This window comes from Dermacentor variabilis, chromosome 7, assembly GCF_050947875.1.
Source record: "Dermacentor variabilis isolate Ectoservices chromosome 7, ASM5094787v1, whole genome shotgun sequence".
In the NCBI taxonomy this organism is placed as follows: Eukaryota; Metazoa; Arthropoda; class Arachnida; order Ixodida; family Ixodidae; genus Dermacentor; species Dermacentor variabilis.
The window spans coordinates 16,478,399-16,498,680 of record NC_134574.1 but is presented as its reverse complement, the minus strand read 5'-3'; the positions used below and the strand labels follow the sequence as shown (position 1 = coordinate 16,498,680).

General features: G+C 45.4%; 1 protein-coding gene across 4 annotated transcripts in view; it reads left to right on the top strand.

Annotated features, from left to right (window-relative positions):
• The window catches only part of mtTFB2 (mitochondrial transcription factor B2), a 212,234-nt gene that overhangs the window by 123,633 nt on the left and 68,319 nt on the right, over window positions 1–20,282 (top strand). For all 4 annotated transcript variants that reach the window (XM_075698286.1, XM_075698283.1, XM_075698284.1 and 1 more), the window contains one exon: window positions 15,574–15,722. In XM_075698286.1, the coding sequence (XP_075554401.1) occupies window positions 15,574–15,722 (149 nt within the window). The remainder of the gene's footprint in view (window positions 1–15,573; window positions 15,723–20,282) is intronic.

Below are 20,282 nucleotides of genomic sequence, written 5' to 3'. Positions count from 1 at the left end.
GAGAAGTTGCCGAACAAGGAGTATCATCAGGCTGTAGCTACATTCCTTGTGTGACGACTTCTTCAATTCTCCATTTCCACCTTAACTTCTGTCTTTTTTTGCCTAAATATATAGTATTAACTATTCGATGAACACAAGAAATTGATCATTTGGGTCTGGAGTGCTAAGAGTACTTCTGAGCGATTGTTCCCAAAATGCTAACGTTGGCAAGCATTTTGATGGAAAGCCTCAAAGGCTACCCTTTTCTCATATGTAGCACTATCACGAGGCTAATAAATGAACAACCTGCTCTTGGTCTTGCAATGCCAGAATTTTTCTCCTGGGGGTTGGGGCGGCGGAACCACAATGAGAGGGTGCAGGTTTCATGGGGCAGCCGCCTGCCCCCGAATATAACGATGATGATCAGCCTTACGAAACTAGTAAAAGCACACAACTGCCATGAAAACATGTTTGAGTGTCCATAGGAATTTCCGGTAGTTTAATCTAGTGCAACAAAATTTGTGCAAAAGGATGACACTGTTGATGTCTAGCCTAAAGTAAAGCTACAAAAAAAGTTACTTCACCTATTTGCTGCATGTCAGCAGATAGTAAAGGCTACATTACGGTTTTTACAGTTTCGATGGCTAATAAATAAATCCCAGAACCTAAGACGCCCTGGGAGTTTCATAACGAGTCCTAAAAATGGTGTTGGTGTATAGTTGCATAAATAAAGTTGTAATCATTACAAGTTGAACTCAGGCTTTCTTTTAAACCTACAATAAAAGCTCGTTAATTCGAATTTCGCGGGGATGCTACGAAAATTCAAATTATAGAAAATTCGAACTAAAGAAAGTCAGAGAAAAATATTGCTCGGTTAACGCGCGTATATTGTCCAACGTGGCGTGAGCACGCGCGCACACACGCTACGTCACGTTGGCGTGAACAACGTCTATACTTCGTAGCACTGGTACAGCTAACGTAACCGGACGCGGCCAACACGGACCAACGTGCCCGATGTCGAGATGGCTCTTGCTCCATTCGTGCATTCGTTGAGCTGACTGGTGCGAAGAAAAAAAATGTCACAGTTTCGCCCGAGAAGAGAAGCATCGATTGCGATAGCAAATTAGTAGATAGTTATAAAAAGTAAGGATAGTAGTTTTATCGGCCGTATAAACATTTGCTTACTAGGTAAATTAACAAGCCCGGTATCGCGTGCACAGGTGAACATGAACACATCTTGTTCAATTACTGCGGGAACTTGCTGAAAAACGCTGGAGTGAAGAATCGCGGCAGTAGCAGCGAGCGAATCGACCTCCGAACAGCTCTCGCTTCAACGCGAATGAAACACAGAAAGCACATGGCATACGAAGCTACCGGCACTACGCGCTCTCTGCAAAGATCGCAGATCGCTTTGAAGATGAGGCCCACGCCTATGCCCACGCGGGCGCGCACTTTGGCCATATCGCAGATCGATTTCAAGATACGGTGCCCGCATGGCCCCGCCGTAAGAAGCAGCTGCCGGAGGAGAACGTCCCTCCCGTCCCTTCCTTTGCCTCACCCCATGCCTCGTGCGCGACGGGAGAGGGTGTGCATTGAGCCGCATTTGCGGGCTCACCCTCGCATGCTTTCGCGCGCACATACATCATGCGGTGCACAGCGACAATTTTATCGCCCTTGAGCTTTAGACGGAGCCTCATGGCAGAGAAGTGGCCTGCAGCAGAGGCCTGGTCAGGCGTAAACGCGTCTCTCTCCAGCCAGGCTTAAACAAGGGCCACAGATGGAAAAAGCGAAGCCGCGCGACCCGCGCGCTGATTCTCCCCATCAATGACGGTGCGGAGTTCAAATTATCAGTGGCGGTGCAGTTTTCAGTGTGAATTAGCAGGATGTGTTGCATATTGCTTTCAATGCATTGCTGGAGAGATTGCTGCGGCTACTTCGAATTATCCGAAGTTTCTAATTAACGAGTTGGGAATTAACAAACATTTAATGTATATGCATGAGAGTCATTGAGTACAGTGTTGGTGGCTTTCAGAAGAGTTCGCTTTCGACTGTACAGTTTTAGCGTGCAAAAGCTGCAGGCTAAGAAGGAAAGTGTTTGTGCCTGTATGTGTTATGTGTGGTATCCTGCGTTGGCTTTCGGTTTCAGTTTTGGGTCGTTTACGTCAGGGCGCCACTCAGCGCCAAACGCTGTAATCTGCCTGCTGCGGTTCCCCTCACTGAAATAAAATCATTCTTTGCATGGTCCCTTACCTGAGTAGTCGGGCTCTTTCTCTGCGGCGCTGCGCGCCCCAGCCGTTTAGGCCTCATGCCGTACGCCCTCCGTCCGGCTGCCCCATCGAAGCTACAACAAACTGGCGACGAGGTAAACCATTTACGCTTCCTTCCTAAGTGCCCTTGCTATTCTATTTCTGCTACTCTCCTGCTTCCGGCATGCAAGACGCCACGTCCACTTCTGCTCCGTCCACCTCAACTCCCCCGCCTTTGTTCTCGGTGCCCAGCATGACATTCGCACCCCCCATGCGGCCTCTCCTTGCATTACCGGGTACTACTTCAGTACCATGGCTCACATGGAAACATTCTTCGTTTATGACGTTCATCTCCGAGTTCAGTGCAACCAATCTCAGCGAAACTGCGTCCTCTACCTCTGGTTCTCCGGGAGTAAGTCTCCGCCGAGCTGCAACACCTGCAATCAGCTGATGTCATAGAACGAGTCATTGCGTCCAAGTGGATTTCTCCGCTCGTCGTCATTCGGAAGAAGGACAATTCCATTCGACTTTTCGTCGATCTTCGGGACCCCAACAAGGCTATCATCATTGACGCCTTTCCGCTACCGAGGGCTGACGAACTGTTACATCGACTTGCTTGTGCTACTGTCTTTAGTAAGTTGAACTTACAGTCCGCTTATCATCAGGTTTTGTTGTCCGAGAAAAGCCATGAGCTTACTACTTTTATCACTCATGACGGTCTTTTTCGCTTCAAGCGTGTGTTTTCGGTTCGGCATCTGTTCCATCCGCTTTCCAACAGATCATGTCATCTTTTTTAAAAGACTGTCCAGGCACCTTGTGCTACCTTGATGTTCTTGTATGGAGTCACACTCAACGTGACCACGACAGAAATCTGCAAACCGTCTTGTCTAGAATAAGTAATGCAGGCATGCAGCTTAACCGCAAGTCTGTATTCAGTGTCCCAGAATTAACTTTCTTGGGACATAAAATTTCTGCAAACAGCATTTCGCCGATGGATAGCAAAACTCAGGCAATCGTGGAGGCACCACAGCCTAAGGACAAAAACGCTCTCCATTCACTTCTGGGCCTCATGGGATATTATGCTAAATTTATCCCTCGGTATGCCGATGTAGTGGAACCGCTAAGGAAACTCCTAAGGCAAGGACAAGCCTTTGTCTGGGATTGGGATACTGAATACAGCTTTCAGGCTATTAAAGATGTACTTGCATCACGCCCGGTGGTACACATGTTTCAACCGCATCTTCCTATTGTTGTCACGGTTGATGCTTCTGACATTGGCATAGGAGCCGTCCTGCAGCAAAAATGCGGAAATGAGCTCTTTACAGTAGCTTTTGCTTCTCGTACGTTATCTTCCGCAGAACAATGGTACTCCGTAGGCGAATGAGAAGCATTGACATGTCTGTTTGCGTATGAACACTGGCATGCTTGCTTGTGGGGTCGACAGTTAACTCTACGAACTGATCACCAAGCTCTAGTCGCATTGCTATCTTTAAAGGGACCTGGACAGCGACCATTAAGTATTTCAAGGTGGAGTGCAAGATTGCTATATTACAATTTCATCATTGAGTACTGTAAAGGTGACCAAAATGACATTACGGACACATTGTCACGCTTACCTGTCCCTCCCGAATGTGAACCAGTACTAGATGAGGAAATAGTGTCTTTGGTTTCATCTTGTATCACAAAGGAATAATTCCAAGCAGCTACACAAGCAGATCCAGTGTACGAAGCATTAAAAGAAAAAAAAATAGTAAAAGGATGGAGAACTGCGGCGGACCCTCCGCCAGAGTTACAGGCATATGCTGCTGTACAGTCCGAATCTTCACACGTGGATAATCTGCTTCTCCGAAGTGAATGTATCGTTTCTCCTCCTTCCTTGTGTCAGACACTCCTGTCTATTGCTCATGAAGGTCACTTAGGCATCACGAAAACCAAGCTCATTGAGAGGCATCTACTGGTGGCCTCACATGGATAGGAATGTTGAGGAACTTGTGGGAAACTGCTTTGTGTGCCAAAAAGCAGATAAATTGGCCAAACCATCTTTTGCTCCATTACAAAGAGTCGAATGGCTGTTAAGACCATTGGAAACGTTAGCCACGTGCAGTAAAACACGTTGTGGGGCTAGTTGGTGCATAGCTTTCAATAGGTGAAGCGCCAATAGTGACGGCACACAAGAAGAAATACAGACAGGACAAGGCGCTACTTCTTGTGTGCCGTCACTATTGGTGCTTCACCTATTGTTAGCCATGTGTGATCTGTGAGTGCAAGAGTGTATCTCGTCGCCTTCCCAAGACGGGTGCGGAAACTCTTCACAACTGTAGCGCAATCATGTTTATTTTCAGTCTTCACGTTGTCTGTTTTTCTTAACCCTTTGAGGATTGATTTTTTTCGCAATATGCGACCACCTAGGGTCGATTTTTTTTCCAGATTCCAATTATCCTTGGGGAGTTATTTCGAAAAACATTTGCCGTAATTTTTCCACGGTGACCGTAAAGTGAGAAAAATATATCTTGCATTGGTATATATATACTCTTTATTCATGCATAACAACAATAAAAAAATAAACTTAACGGAATTGAAAATTTGATGCATTGTTATAGTTCAAGGCTTTCAAAATGCGCACATGAGAATATTTCGCAAGACTCAAACGTTCCTGCTCTTACACTAATATGCACATCCATAGCGTAATCGAACTACGTAGGTGCACGCGCTCAAGAAAACTGTGTGGTTGTGTGCCCGTCAAAAAAGCAAAACGTGTGACAAACTTCCGCTAATCTTCATCTTATCGCCAACCAGGGGCAATTAGTTTTCGCAAGTCTAAAAAAGAAGCTACAGAAATGCATGCACGGCGGCATCCTTCTTATGCGCACCCCTGTGAGCACTAAACGAGCGAGAAACAAGCGGGTGCCCTTTGAGCGATTTGTAACAAGCTAGCCATCAGTTTTGCGAGCGCAAGAAGCCGAAACATCCCGCGGAACAAAACCCAAACCGCCACCCGCACGCGCGCGCGCTAATGCGCGAGCGGTACTATATAGACGCGCGGGAGCGAACTAGCGCTATAACAACCCATGCAACGAAAACCGAGAGAGTGAGGCGCGCGAGAAAAATTCCCTGTATTCCCACATAGTGGCAGCACATAACAGAAAAGAAAAAGTTGCGAAATTGGTACGATTTTTAAACATACAGACGGCGCCGTAAATATACGACATCGACCATTTTGGGCTTGGTTCGCCGTGCCATATATTTACGTCATTGACCCTCAATGGGTTAAATTTGGGAAGCCAAATAATGTCCTCTTAAAAAAAGTCTGCGATAGGTACATGTACCTGAATTTTCCATTGTATAGAAACGTCATCACCAAACACGTGTCTTACCGTGCTAACATGTGTTCCGTAACTCATGACTTGCTTTTGTTGCGAGGAGAGCGAGTCGCGCATTTTCCTCTCAAGGGAGAGGTGATGTGGTATCCTGTGCTGGCTTCCGGTTTCAGTTTTGGCTCGTTTACGTCAGGGTGCCACTGGGCGTCAAACGCTCTAAGTTGCCTGCTCCGGTTCCCCTCGCTGAAATAAATAAAATCATTCTTTGCCTGGTCCCCGACTTGAGTCATCATCATCATCAGCCTGGTTACGCCCACTGTAGGGCAAAGGCCTCTCCCATACTTATCCAACTGCCCCGGTTAGGTACTAATTGTGGCCATGTCGTCCCTGCAAACTTCTTAATCTCATCCACCCACCTAACTTTCTGCCGCCCCCTGCTACGCTTCCCTTCATTGAGTAGTCCGGCTCATTTTCTGCAGCGCTGCGCGCCCCTGCCGTTTAGGCCTCCTGCCGTAGGTCCTCCGTCCTGCCGCCCCGTCGAAACTACAACATTATGTTTACATGATAATTGCATTAAGAGATTGTTGAGTCATGGAATACAAACTACCTTGTTCTCTCACATTTTCAGTATTAACTTTTCTATATCTTTAGGTGCGAAATCTACAACTTCCTGTGGCAGTATTGGTACAGGTGAAGCACCACCTGCCACTGTTATTCAAGACACAGAAGGTGAAGGCGTGGCCAGCTTTGATATAAGTGAAAGCATGCCTCCAGACAACTATCAGGATGACTCTGTGCCCTATTCCAGCCCTCTGGACAAAGGATGCCAAATTCGGGATGACACTCTGTCATGTGCAACTTCGGCAACAGCTATGCGCAGAAAGGCAAATATGTGCAACACTCAAACGAGCTTCAACGCAACAAAGAGAACTTTAGCCACATTCAGTATCTTCAACAACAAGCGGCTGCTGAAGAGCAACAATCTGAGTGCCTTGAGCTAGAGAATTGCGCCAGCCAACAATGGCTTAAGACAGTGGAAAGCATGTTGTGATGACATAAAAGTAACAACTCTGTGTTTGGAAAACATGCAAACTACAAAGGACCTGCTGTATTACACAGGGTCACCCTCGTCAAACGTTTTAAAGCATGTTCTTAATTTTATTCTTGAGCGAAAACCTCAGCTTGTCAAATATAAAGATAAACAGGTCACCATAACATTGCTGAGGAACAATTTTTTATTGGTGCGCTTACATACTGGCATGGCGTCGCATGAGATTGCTAAAAACTTGCAGATTTCGATGACGAGTTTCAGCAGCATTTTTTCTCAATTCAGGCTCATACTACCGAAAGATCTTTCTACACTGACAGCTTGCTATCAGTTGACAGAAATAGCTCATATTCGAAAATGTTTGCTTCTGTATGCACTTCTTTTTTATTCGTATTTGAGAATGTCCGACTCAATTTGCAAATGTTTGCGAAGACATTCTACCTGCTGTTCATTTTACTAGCCCCTCCCTTCTATTCTCTTTTTGAATAATATAAACACACCTCCTTAGTATTCAAACTGGATTAAGTCGTCTTTCTTTACTTTTTCATATGCTTACTAGAGTGACAGCGTCGGGCAACATGGTTTCAGCCCGTCTTGACATAAAACAGTTCTGCGTCACTCAGGGAATTCTGCAAAGGTACTCAGGGAAAACCTGGAAAACTCAGGCAATTTGGAAGTGTCAACTTGGTAGACACCCTGGTACTGAAAAGGATCGCTGACGATGCTTTCAATCTGGTCATGTTCAAGAATTGTGGAAAAGCACAGGACATCATAAAAGAGTCATTGCTTTGAGCAGGCCAAAAGCTGCTGTATTGCAAGGCTGTTCGCACGTCTGCCGAGCACAGCTGCGACATCCTTTTGTGATGACAAGTTAGGAGTGCAGCGACCATCATCATCAGATGACCTGACATGGATAGTGCGGCGAGAACTTAAAGCTAAGGCTCCTGCATCCCTTTTTTCTCATCCCAGTGAGCCAAACAACTTGCCTAGCACCATTTGTGCTGGCAATAGTCCACAAGGAACTGAATAATCTTGGAGTTCATTCTGTATGTGCTGTTGCCGCTTCACAGCTGCCTCATACTCCAGGTCCGTCAACTGGTGAGCGGTATCCTGCACGCTACCGAAATTCAACCGAGTGAGGAACCGCAGACGATCGGCTAATCTGTTTTGTCTGCACTGCCGGCGTATTGGTCACGTTACTCGCCATTTTAACAGCAATACTGTCTCCTCCCCTCTGTGACCTCCATTCACCAGTTATGATCGCCCCGATCAGAGCGAACGTCATTACCAGCATCCATCGGCACTGCAACAGCCAAACAATGATGCTCATGCTCCTCATCGTCATTCCGATGTCACCAGTCCTGTTCGCCACTAGCGCGTTTACCATCGTTGCTATCGCCACAGGCTCGTTGCCCACCGTCCCCGACGTAGCCCCGACGCCGGTCTCTGGAAAATTAAGCGATGAAGGTCCCAATGCAGCTGCATTGACGATTCGACCGCGAAACCCTCTGATCGATTTGCCAACTGAACAAAACTTATGAATACATTGTTGCACTAACAGGAAAATAAAGACTTAGGAGGGCAAGTAAGAAACAATAGGTTGAGCGCTGAACTTCAACCGATTTTATTCTTATAGCAGAGCAGGAAGAATCAACAAACGCGCATGCGTACATCAGTGTTGTGAAGAGCAATTACAGTGACGTTTTTAACAGCTGTATCTCGTCAAGCAGAGAAACAGATGTATCACTAATGCAACTTGTACCTCTGTTGTGTGATATGCCTCTAAAAGTTCTCTTACTAATGTATCACCACTCCTGCCAATTATCTTAATCTCACACACTAGTGGCTGGTATCTGCCTGCCAAGCAAACCATGCAATGCACAGGTGAATACACATTGCTTTTGTTAATTATATACAATTCATGCTCCCGGGCCCGGTCATTTACAAATCTCCCCTTTTGTCCCACTACGTCTTCCCACATTTCAGCGGTATCTTGTATATACTGCCCGTTGCACATTTCGTGTACGGTATAGTATGGTTTTTCTGGCATCCTGACTTGTCAACGCAGCTTACGTGCGGACACAGTCCAGCCAACTTGCGTGGCGCGGAGAAAACAACCGGTACACCAAACCTATTAGCGACTTTCTTCAAGTTGTGGGAAAGTTTGTGGACATATGGCACCACTGCGGGTTTGCATCCATTTTGGACAGGGCTAGACATGTGCTTTCCCTTCACCTTCTGGAGTGATGTTCTTGACACCGCCCCTGTGACTGAGCTTGGGTAGCCGGCTGTGTGTTGTAGCCTTGCCATTTGCATATCAAAGCTAGCTTGCGTCGCATGAGGGCGTGACTTCATGAGAGCAGACTCAAGACAAAGAGTGACTATTGCTCTTTTAACTAACTTTGAATGTGCTTAATCGTACAGCAGGAATTCCTTCCGGGCACGTGGGCTCTAGTGCCAACAGACGTGGTTTTTGTCAAAAGTTAAAAACAGAAGAGAACTGTAGGAAGAGATTTCATGTGTAAATAGCATGAATACTTTGTTTAACGCAAAACGACAGACACAAGAAAGACGACCAGGACAAGGCGCTACTCTCAACTGACATCATTTTATTGCGTCATTCCTTTATAGACCGCTCAAACCAGAGGAACATGCGCAGTGAGCACCATGCGGTGGAACCACCAACATCCGATCCGAAGAGCGCACTCATGCGTCAGAATCCAAAAAACCAAATTCAGCGCTGTGCAAGGTTAAGGAAGGCACACTAGTGCACTGTGACCCCAATGACTGAATGAAAAATGCTTCCGATAACTCTCCGGCGGTGGTGTCACGGCTAGCCCAACTAGCACCAACTAGCCCGCCAACGTATTGTGTAAATAGAATGTCGTAGCATGCTATTTACAAAATAGCATGTAATTAAAAAGGTGATGCGGATTTACTTGCAGATTGCATGGCTTGCATGGAAGGCATATGCCAGCCACTGTTGCGTGAAATTCAGATAATTGGCAGGAGTGATGATACATTAGCAAGATAACTTTTGGAGGCATATCACATAAAAAAGAGAGGCACAAGTTGCATTATTGATACGTCTGTTTTTCTGTTTGACAAGGAGATGAAGCTGTTAAAAGCGTCACTGTAATTGCTCTAGACAACACTGATGTATGCATGCACATTTCTTGATTCTCCCTGCTCTGTTGCAAGAATAAAATCAGTTGAAGTTCAGTGCTCGACCTATCATTTACTTGCCCTCCTACGTCTTTATTTTCCTGTTAGCGCAACAATGTATTCATTAGATCTCAACCAACACGCCCAACAGCAAGTTCTACTCAAACAGAACTTAATGGACGTTTTAGTCGATGGCGTCAGTGTGTCAGCACTCATTGACACTGGCGCACACATATCTGTATGAGTGCCCAATTGCGCCGACACCTGAACAAGGTTCTCACACCAATTGCATCACGCATCCTCTGCATCGCCGAAGGAAGAACGCCTACCATGCTTGGCATGTGCACCTTCGCGTTGGCATTGTGGGGTGCCTGTTTTGTTTGCCATTTTGTGACAATGCCCTTACGACATTATACTCTGCTGAGACTTTTTATCGTCCCGTTCAGCCCTCTCTGATTGCGCGTCTAGTGTCATTCAGCTTGAACTGCGCCACTGCTGCTATAGTCCACGAGTCACACACTTTAATGCTCTCCCTGTCGCCTCAAGCTACCATGTATGTCACTCTGTTGTCGTTCCCATCTGTTCTTGATAGTCTGTGAACCATGTCCCATTGCTGACATAATGCTTGAAATGAATTTGGCCATCCCCCATACCGTGCTCAGTTACAGGCTATCAGACTTCGCTTCCTCTCCTTAATTTTAACTGCTCGACTCAAATTCTTCCCAAAGGCATGTCTTTGGGAGACATCTCGCCTGTGAACCATTGCAAGATATCGGCTCTTGATGCCGGAATTCCATTGCCTTTTATAGGAACCTCCGATTCACAGACTCTCACAGACAAACTTAGCAAGATGATTGCATCTGATCTCCCGGCACAAGCTGCTGATCTCTGCCGTCTCTTGGAAACTTACCACGACATTTTTTACCTTGACGGCCGCCCTTTAGCCCAAGCATTCGGGGTCACCCCGAATGCTTGGCTTGGCCGAATGCTTGCTTTACATCAGAGGCGCCAATCCGATACGCCGCCGGTCATACACATGCTGAATCACAAGTTGTACAATGAAAAGTCGATATGATGTTGACTCATCAAGCTATCTTGCAGTCCGTGGGCATCCCCTGTGGTCCTTGTCTAGCAGAAGGACGGCAGTTCGCGCTTTTGTGTGGATTACAGACACTTCAACAATATCACATGCAAGGATGTCTTGCCGTGTATTCATAACGCCTTGGACTGCTTGCGCGGAGCCAAGTACTTTTCATTGATAGACCTCCGGTCAAGCTATTGGAAGATCTCGGTAGATGACATTGACTGTAAGAAAACTGCCTTCGTAACACCTGATTGCCTCTACCAATTCAAAGTTATGCCGTTTCGCCTTTGTAATACCCCGGCAACCTTCAAAAGAATGAACTTTTTACTTTGCGGCTATACTGGTCCACATGCCTGTGTTATCTAAACAATGCCGCAGTCTTTTCACAACTTTCCCAAGTCGTTTAACTCATCTATCAGCAATTCTTGCTGTTTTCTGACACACCAGTTTGCAGTTGAACTCATCCAAATGCTACTTTGGACGTCGTCAAATTACCATTCTTGGCCATCTCGTCAGTGCTGCTGGTGTTCAACCCGACCCTAACAAGATTCGTGCTGTCCAGAACTTTCCTGTTCCATCTTCTGCCGCTGAAATAAGAATCTTTGTTCGGCTATTCTCATATTTCCGTCGTTTTATCAAGAATTTTGCCGAAACAGCTTGCCCAATCGCCCATTTACTTAAGAAAAACGTTGCTTTCACGTGGGGCCTTGCTCAAACCAAAGCCTTCTCAGTCCCCTTACGCTTGCTCAAGGCTGTCCCATTGCTGGCTCATTGTGACCTTTTTGCTGCCACTGAACTTCACAAGAATGCCAGTGACCATGGAATTGGGGCTCTATTTGTTCAGTGGCAGCGTAGCGCAGAGCTCGTATTTGCATACGCCAGCCGCCTCCTGTCACCCGCCGATAGAAATTTTTCAATTACCGAACAGGAGTGCCTGGCATTGGATTGGGCTGTTCCCAAATACCGTCCCTACTTGCACAGCCACACATTTTCTGTGGTTGCCAATCACCACCCTTTGTGCTGGCTCTCCTCACTTAAAGATCCCACTGGACGATTGGGCAGATGGGCGCTACGGCTCCAAGAATATTCATATGTGGTTTTATACAAGTCAGGCCGTTTGCACAAGGATGCCGACTGCCTCTCCCGTCATACTATCAACTGCCCTGAATATGATGTGTATGACACAGACTCTTGCATCCTGGCCATTTCTGGTCTGCACGACATCTGTACTGAACGACAGCATGATGATTCCTTTTGTGTTCTCACCAATCATCTCAATTCTGGACATTCAGAGCCCACGCTGTGCATGTTCGTGGTTTGCGACTACATTCTCTACCGTCGCAGCTTACGCCCTGAAGGACTAGAATTTTTACTCGTACCAATCCATCTCTGGACGTCAGTTTGAGCAGTTGCATGATGCCCCTACTGCGGGCCATCTCGGCGTTTTGCGTACTTACGGACGCATACACCGCCGCTTCTACTGGCAAGGCCTGTACCACTCTTTGCAGCGTTATGTTGCAGCCTGTGCGCTCTGTCAGCGCTGCAAAAAACCTGCTGTGTTGCCCGCTGGATGCCTTCACCCCATCAATGTGCCCTCAGAAACATTCTTTCTCATTGGTCTCAATCATCGTGGCCCTTTTCCGACGTTGAAATCTGGCAATAAATTATGCGACCCGGTACGCGATCATGCGAGCTTTGCGCACAAGCTGTGTTACTGAGGTGGAAGATTTCCTTTTACATGACGTCGTCCTCCATTGTGGCGCACCCAGGCAGCTCCTCACTGATTGCGGCCGCATCTTGTTGTCCTGAGTAGTAGAAGGCCTACTTCGCTCCTGTTCTGCCGAGCACAAGCTTTCCACTGCCTAACACCCTCAGACAAATGCACTGATGAAGTGGCTCAATCGCACGTTGACAGAAATGCTATCTATGTATGTTTCCTACGACCACTGACTGGGACAGCATGTTACCCTTTGTGACCTTCATCTATAATTTGTGCCATCATGGTACTGCTGGCTTTTCACCCTTTGCATTAATTGTCATTATGGTTGAATATCTATAAACTCGAATTAAATGTCAATAAAACAAAGGTTGTTGTATTTAAAGCACGCAACAAACCTGATGATTCTGAACATAAACTTACATTTGAAAACAATGTAGTTGAACATGTTTCATTCTACAAGTGTTTAGGTGTCCTTTTTGATGAACACTTGAGCTGGTCCCAGCATAATAATGAAATTCATGCCAAAGTATCAAGGTCACTCTGTGTGCTCTACAAGATTAGAAACCTGGTTCCGAAATGGCTGAAATGGCAGTTATATTACACTAATACGTCCACATCTTCACTATTGTATACTGATATGGGGGTCTACAACCAAAACTAATCATAATAGATTGATAACATTACAGAAAAAAGCGATACGATATGTCAAAAATCTCTCGTATAACGACCATGCAGGTTTCTACTTTTCGAACACTCTCTTCTAAAAGTGAATCAAATATATGAGTTGAAATTGCTTTCTTATGTCTATAACGAAATCAAGCTCGATCCTTCTAAATATCTTGAATTGCACTCTAGTAGTAATTTGCCTTACGAATTAAGGCACGACCATTACAAAACTCCACTTGTGAGGACCAACTATGGAACCCAATTGCTTTCATACTTAATTCCCAGCCTTCTCAACAGACATACACAGGCCATAGAAATTATTCAGGAAAGCATGTCCCTGAACTCTTTAAAAAAGAATGTTAAAGCTTACCTTCTTTCCTGTCCTAATAATATATAGGTTATGTATACAGAATGTTTTATGATCCTAGGGTTCCTTATTTGTAGGAATTTTCCTTTATGATTGTAAAAGCTTGTACCTTGTTCGGTTGTTTACTTTGCATAAAACTGTGTTGTGTATGTAACGGTAGTGTATTATGTTCTTTCTGTTGCTACATGCTCTGAGTGTGTATTCGGGTGCCTGGGTGCCGTTAGGCAGAGCACATCTGCCTTTTGCCCTTGTATCCAAGACCTTGTTGTCTGAAATAAAGATTATTATTTTACGTTCTGTTCGACTGCCACCCTTCCTTGCCCTTTGATACATTGCTTCCTTCCTCGACGAACACTCCCACTGAATACGCTCAAGACGTCTTCACCCGGGCTCGCACGGCACGCTAGATTGCCAGCTCCCGGCTCACTGAGTCTCGGGCCACGCAGAAGATCCGATATGACAGCCGACATCGGGACGTTTGATTTTCTCCCAGCTCCGCTGTCCTGTGGTCATCATGTCACCGCGTCGTCTTGTCTGAAAAGTTGCTGCCACGCTACACAGGGCCCTACATGATATTGCGTCAGCCTGGCGATGCCAACTACGAGATCGCTCCGCTAGACTCGCGTGTCCTCACAGACGTCGTGCATGGTCCCGGCTGAAGCCTTACTTTGCTTCGAGTTCACCTCCCTTATAGTTAGCGTCGAGACGGCCCCTTTACATGCGAAGGTTAGGTTAAGGTGCAAAAAAGAGTGGCACCAGTCAGAAGACGACAATTTAATGTATACAGATGGAATTGATCTCGACAGCCATCTTATTTATGCATTGTTGTCCCTTCCTTGTAAATATTCTACATACATCTTTATATGTGACTTCTACAATGTAATAGTGTCGCCAAAATACCTTAGATGACCACACATAAAAAGTTCCAGTGTGCTGGAAATGAAATCTAGGATTACAGACTTGGGTTATTTGGTGTGATACAGTTATTGGGAACACATTGCATAGGTGACAACATGGACGAGGAAGGATGGCAAGGAGCGGCACTAAATTTCAACCGATTTTTATTTCCGTAAGTGGTTTATTATATTGACAAAATACCTTAGATGACCACACATAAAAGGACGTGATGTACTAGTAATCAAACGTAGGATTGCACACTTTTGCGCTAGTTGGCTGGATGTAGTTGTTGAAGAGCGGCACACACCTACTGGCCCGCACCAAGTGCTCCAAGTCGGCATGAAAGAGTTGGCATGAACAGCGATACCTACCCCGTCCCACATCTACAGTGGCCCATGTCAGTGTGAAAGAAGCTCATTGAAGAGTGGCCGATATATACGCATTGGTACATACCCAGGGACCCAGGTTGGTCCGACGGTTTGTTTTGAAACCTGTTGTCAGCACAGCAGCCTGATACGCTATGTGACCATGGACTAACCAGTGACATACTAAGTAGGTGGAAAAACGGTGAGATACAAACATACATAAAACAAACAAAGCCCCCGGAAAGTGTGCCAAGTACCCTAAGAATATAACATGTTAGAAAAACATCACCTAGTTACACATTCTTTGTAAGATTTCTTATCGCAGTAATGTCGCCGACCATCTAGAGATAGATGCACCACAATTTTTTTTGCTTAGTTCATACAGCAAGTTAGAACCGTGACATTGTTAAGAAACGTCCAGCATTTACTAGAAAATAGGAAAGGACAGAAAGCGATTGGGCAGAAGGAATGCTGGCTGTTACAGTTCGACCTGCTGGTTGATTCGGTCAATCTCGTTGGTACCATCATGGTTAGATAATGGAACTTGACTGAACAAACACTTTGCACTGTAGTTCACTTCAGTACTGATGCTGTTGTCCTGCTGTCTCATTGCAACAATTTGATTTACTAGCGCCTATATTTTTGTCATTTTTTTCTTTTGCCAAACATTTCATCATAAGGATGGCCACCATGTGTAAGCACCCTCGCCCCACTTTCAGCACCAGAAGCGGTGCTGGTGGCAAGCTTGTCCCGTGTGCGTGAGGTGGGCTTCCTGCGCTATGTGCTGCACCAGCTGCCCATGGGTACCTCCCTGTTTGCCCTGGGTCGCCTCGCCTTCCTACTGTTCCTCAGCCACACCGAGGCAGCTGTGAGTACAGCTCAGTTTTGTGTCGGAAAGAAGCAGAGCAGCACTTTGAAATATTGACACGCATACTTATTCATCTTGTTCCAGTGACCGTTTTTCACAGGTTACCACTGTTGCAACCTTGTCGCTCAGCGTAGAACATGCCTTCGTGTATTGAAACCCTCTCAAATGTCACTGATTCTGTAGCAAAAGGACCTTGCCTAAGCAGATTGCATGTGTGTTGCGAAAAGTGATGTGCATTCTAAGCATGTGCGCAAGCGCCAGCGATTGCACTGAAATGTACAATGAGTCATGTATAAATAGTCAACGTGTTAGACTGCAAGTTCAGATTTCAACGACTGGCCTTACCACTATTGCTGTGCTTTGAGTTTCTGGGCTCATCTTCGCCCAATAAAGCAATAGTTTTCATTATTACTGTTTTTCTACTGTCTGGTTCTTCACTGTCACTATGTGACAATATTTTATGATAAGTTCTGCTGCAAGTTCATGTTCTGTTTTGTTTAATCACTTTCATACTTCTTTCAAAAAACTGAAATCCTCCCGTGATAATTTGTTTATGTAATCTTATCGTGTTTTCTGTGTTTCAGTAAAGCTTTCTTTGAATAGGATGGATAGGTGGTGTTGGATTACTGTATCGAAACTTAGTGTGCAGCAGAAGACAAGGAAGGGCGGCACAGCACAAGCGCTCACGCACCATTTATTTTTACAGTACGCCGGAAAAGTACATGCGCACATACACTGGGCTTCCCTCGAAAAGATTCATCATCATCATCAGCCTGGTTACGGCCACTGCAGGGCAAAGACCTCTCCCATACTTCTCCAACTACCCCGGTCATGCGCTAATTGTGGCGAAGTTGTCCCTGCAAACTTCTTAATCTTATCCACCCACCTAACTTTCTGCCGCCCCCTGCTACGCTTCCCTTCCCTTGGAATCTAGTCTGTAACCCTTAATGACCGTCGGTTATCTTCCCTCCTCATTGCATGTCCTGCCCATGCCCGTTTATTTTTCTTAATTTCAACTAAGGCCAGAAATAGTTCTTTTTTTCCCAGAACAACAAGGTTATTTTTATTGGCAAAAACGTTGCTGATTTATATTGCAAACTTGTACAGCTCAACACAAATTACCATACTTCTTGTTTATATAATATCACCCATACGGGCAAAGCAATAAAACCAGGGAGTTTAGTTATGTGAATGTCAATGTTTATTTGATTGCATTTTTACATTACTTCAGACCAAGTCATTTTTATTACGCATTTCTTGCTATAAGAATACTCCCTGTGCCAATTACATTCGCATACAGCACCCAGTAAAACAAATTTCGACTCTAGTGCTCGCTTAAGAAGAACTGTGATGAAGGGCTATTTCATCCGTCCAGAATTACTGCTCCTCCTCGTAGACTCAATTTTAATGTGGTTACCGTAAAAGACAGTGTTAAAGCTCTAATTTTGCCTCTCAAACCGGGAAGCAAACAGCTGATGGACAAGGCAAGTAAGTTACCTTTGCAAGCGACAGAGTTCCACTGCACTCAGAAATCTGGCTATGGTGTCACTGTGAAGACGGTTTCCAGTTTAAATGCAGTAATAAAGGCGCCGCATTTCCGTGCGCCACTTATGGAAGGCCTCTGACCGATGATGATTTATTAGCATGCCCTCTGATACAGAACAGGGACAAATCTTCACCTAGCCTGCTTGAGTTACTCAGTATGCTATCTGTGCTTTTCCGCTACAATTCTTGTATACATGTTTTTAATCTTCTCAATATACCTTGTACCGCTGGCTATGCCTGTAACGGATCCGGTCGTATCAATCTCTTCCCTGCTTCTCTTCTACGAATACTCTAAACGTCTCTTGTTTATCTCGACTGCTGACCGGTTGATGCTTCCGTCCAGTTTAAATCCTTAGCGCTTCTGGAATGGTCTCGCTGGGTGAATCCCTTCGCATTCCTTTAGGATGTGCGTAGTGGCCTACGGATTTTTGCTGCAGCATACACATACCTCATCTAATTGCAAATGTTTTGTCTGGTATTTTTTTGTCCTTAAGCAACCAACTCAGATCTGAAATCGCAGGGCACTTCCCTTCGTGCTACCATACAGACTTTCCCTTTTAATTCCCTTTTTCTCATTCATGTAAATCTCCGTGGTCTTTTGATTTCTATTCTTTGCATCCAATTCACTCTCTCTGTTTTTCTCACTTTCTTTCTGATTACTCTTGGTTGTCTGTTTACACTTTCAATTATTCCGTCCTTGGTTGCCAACTTTCTTGACCTCTTCCTACATACTATGTCCATGCTTTTCAAATGCAAATACTTTTGCACTTTAGCCACCCATTTATTTTGATCCATGTTCCGGAGTCTTTCTTCAAAACTAATTTTGCTCTGCGCTTCTCTGACTTCAAACAAGGCCTAACCCATGTGTCCTTGCACTGCCGCACTTGTGTTTTTACCGTCGGCTCCCTAAGCCAACCAGCCCACTGATCTTTGGTAAACTTCCAACCCCTACAATATATTAGATTTTTGGCACAAAATAGCATTTACAAGTTGAGCGCTGCAACCATTACTCCTTTCGATGCCACGCACCACCTCATATTTATTGCTGCCCCAAACTACCCTATGTTTCATTATTACTACTTTCAGCGTCCCTTTTATTTTCACATTGTCTTGGTTGGTGGTGCTTGAATAAGTATTTCCTGCATTTATGTTTACGCCACGGTATTTATATTGCTTGACTATGGGACTCTCTTCACTAAGATCATAATTCCCTATTTTTCTGTGCTACATTTAAGGCTCAGATTTGTAGTTCTGTTGCCCTGCCTATTGGTCAGTGCCTGTAAATCATGCACTGTCCGCTAGTAGCAGTATGTCGCCCACATACATCAGTGCGGGGACCTTCTGTTGCACCATTTGTTACGTGTGTATGATATATGAAATCCTAATTGACTGTTTTCCAGTTGTTGTTTTATGCCCTAACATAAAGCGTAAACAATGATGGAGGTAGAGGGAATCCTTGCTTCAGTGCTTGGTGAAATCGCACTACTTCATTACATTTTCGACCTTTCGATACAACTTGAACTCGGTTGTCTCTATATATCTCCCTGTGCACCTCCATGAAATCGTCATCTGTGCCTTCGTGCTTCAGAATATCCCACAACAATTCCCTGTGTATGTTGTCATAGGCTCCTTTCATATATACAAATGCTATCTATAATGGTCTGTTCTGGGCTACTGAAATATCTCTGCACTGAGTTAGTATAAACCTATTATCTCCAAACCGTCTGCCTGGTCTGAAACCATTATGAAGTTCCGCTAGTAAACCATCTTTCTCTACCCACTCCTACAGTTATAATTTTATGGCTTGCATTGCCATTTCGTACAGGGTGTCCCAACTATCATGTACCAAGATTTAAAAATATGCAAATGCCACGTAGCTGGCCAGTTGTAACATTGCCGTGCAACTGGCCGCTGGAAGCACTTTGCGTGTATTTGGAGGCTTTTTTCACACTCGGAAAAGTACTTTTGTGTAGCATGTATTGAGCAACAGAAAGCTGTATCAGGAGTTTTTCATAACACTATACAATTTTCTCGTTGACCCTTTTCATCTACTTATAATATTTGAAAAGTTGATTAATAAATCAAGGCTAATGATGTGATTAGGCAGGATGCAAAAAATAATCTGAGTATCTCCAAGCGACAGCAAACAACATTACCTTGGTTCTGTCCAGCTATGTGGCATCATCATCATCATCATCATCAGTAGCAGCAGCAGCAACAGTAGCAGCAGCAGCAGTCTGTTTTATGTCCACTGCAGGACGAAGGCCTCTCCCTGTGATCTCCAATTATCCCTGTCCTGCGTCAACCGATTCCAACTAGTGGCCGCGAATTTCCTAGTTTCATTGCTCCACCTAGTCTTGTGCCATCCTCGACTGCGTTTCCCTTCTCTTGGAACCCATTATGTAACCCTAATTGTCCCACAGTTATCTAACCGGCGCAACATGACCTGCCCAGCTCCATTTTTTTTCTCTTGATGTTCTGATGTGCGTAGTGCGCGACATGGTGCGGTGGTTGGAAAGGACAAGAAGCAGACGACTAGTGTGCACGCCGAGGCGAATTTCGTGCTGGATGGAAAACGACAACCATGAAGAGTGTCCCGCACGTGAACATGTGGCGCAAGAAAAGAAACTAAAAGAAAAAAAGCCAATCCAATCAGAAAAATCCACAGAGCTTCAAGCAACCAATGAGCAAACGACGAATCGGCCAGAGCGGCAGAAAAGCGAGGCCCGCTGGCAGAAGGGGGGGGATGAGTTCCAGGAAGCGATGCCATGCGAAGCTCAGCCACTGGACTGGGAGTTGAAGACAGGCCGTCGGGTTCCAGACCCGAGCCACCAGGACTTCACCAGACCGGGGCCGCCTGCCAACTTGTACCTGTGCGTCCCCACTCTACCCGATCATGTACTGCTGCCCGAGGCTGGCGAGCTTGTGCGCCCGTGTGCAGAATGAGAGCACGCGGGCTACGGGCCCGAGTTCTACGCCCAGCTGCCTGGCCAGAGCGCCGCCGACATCTCCTCG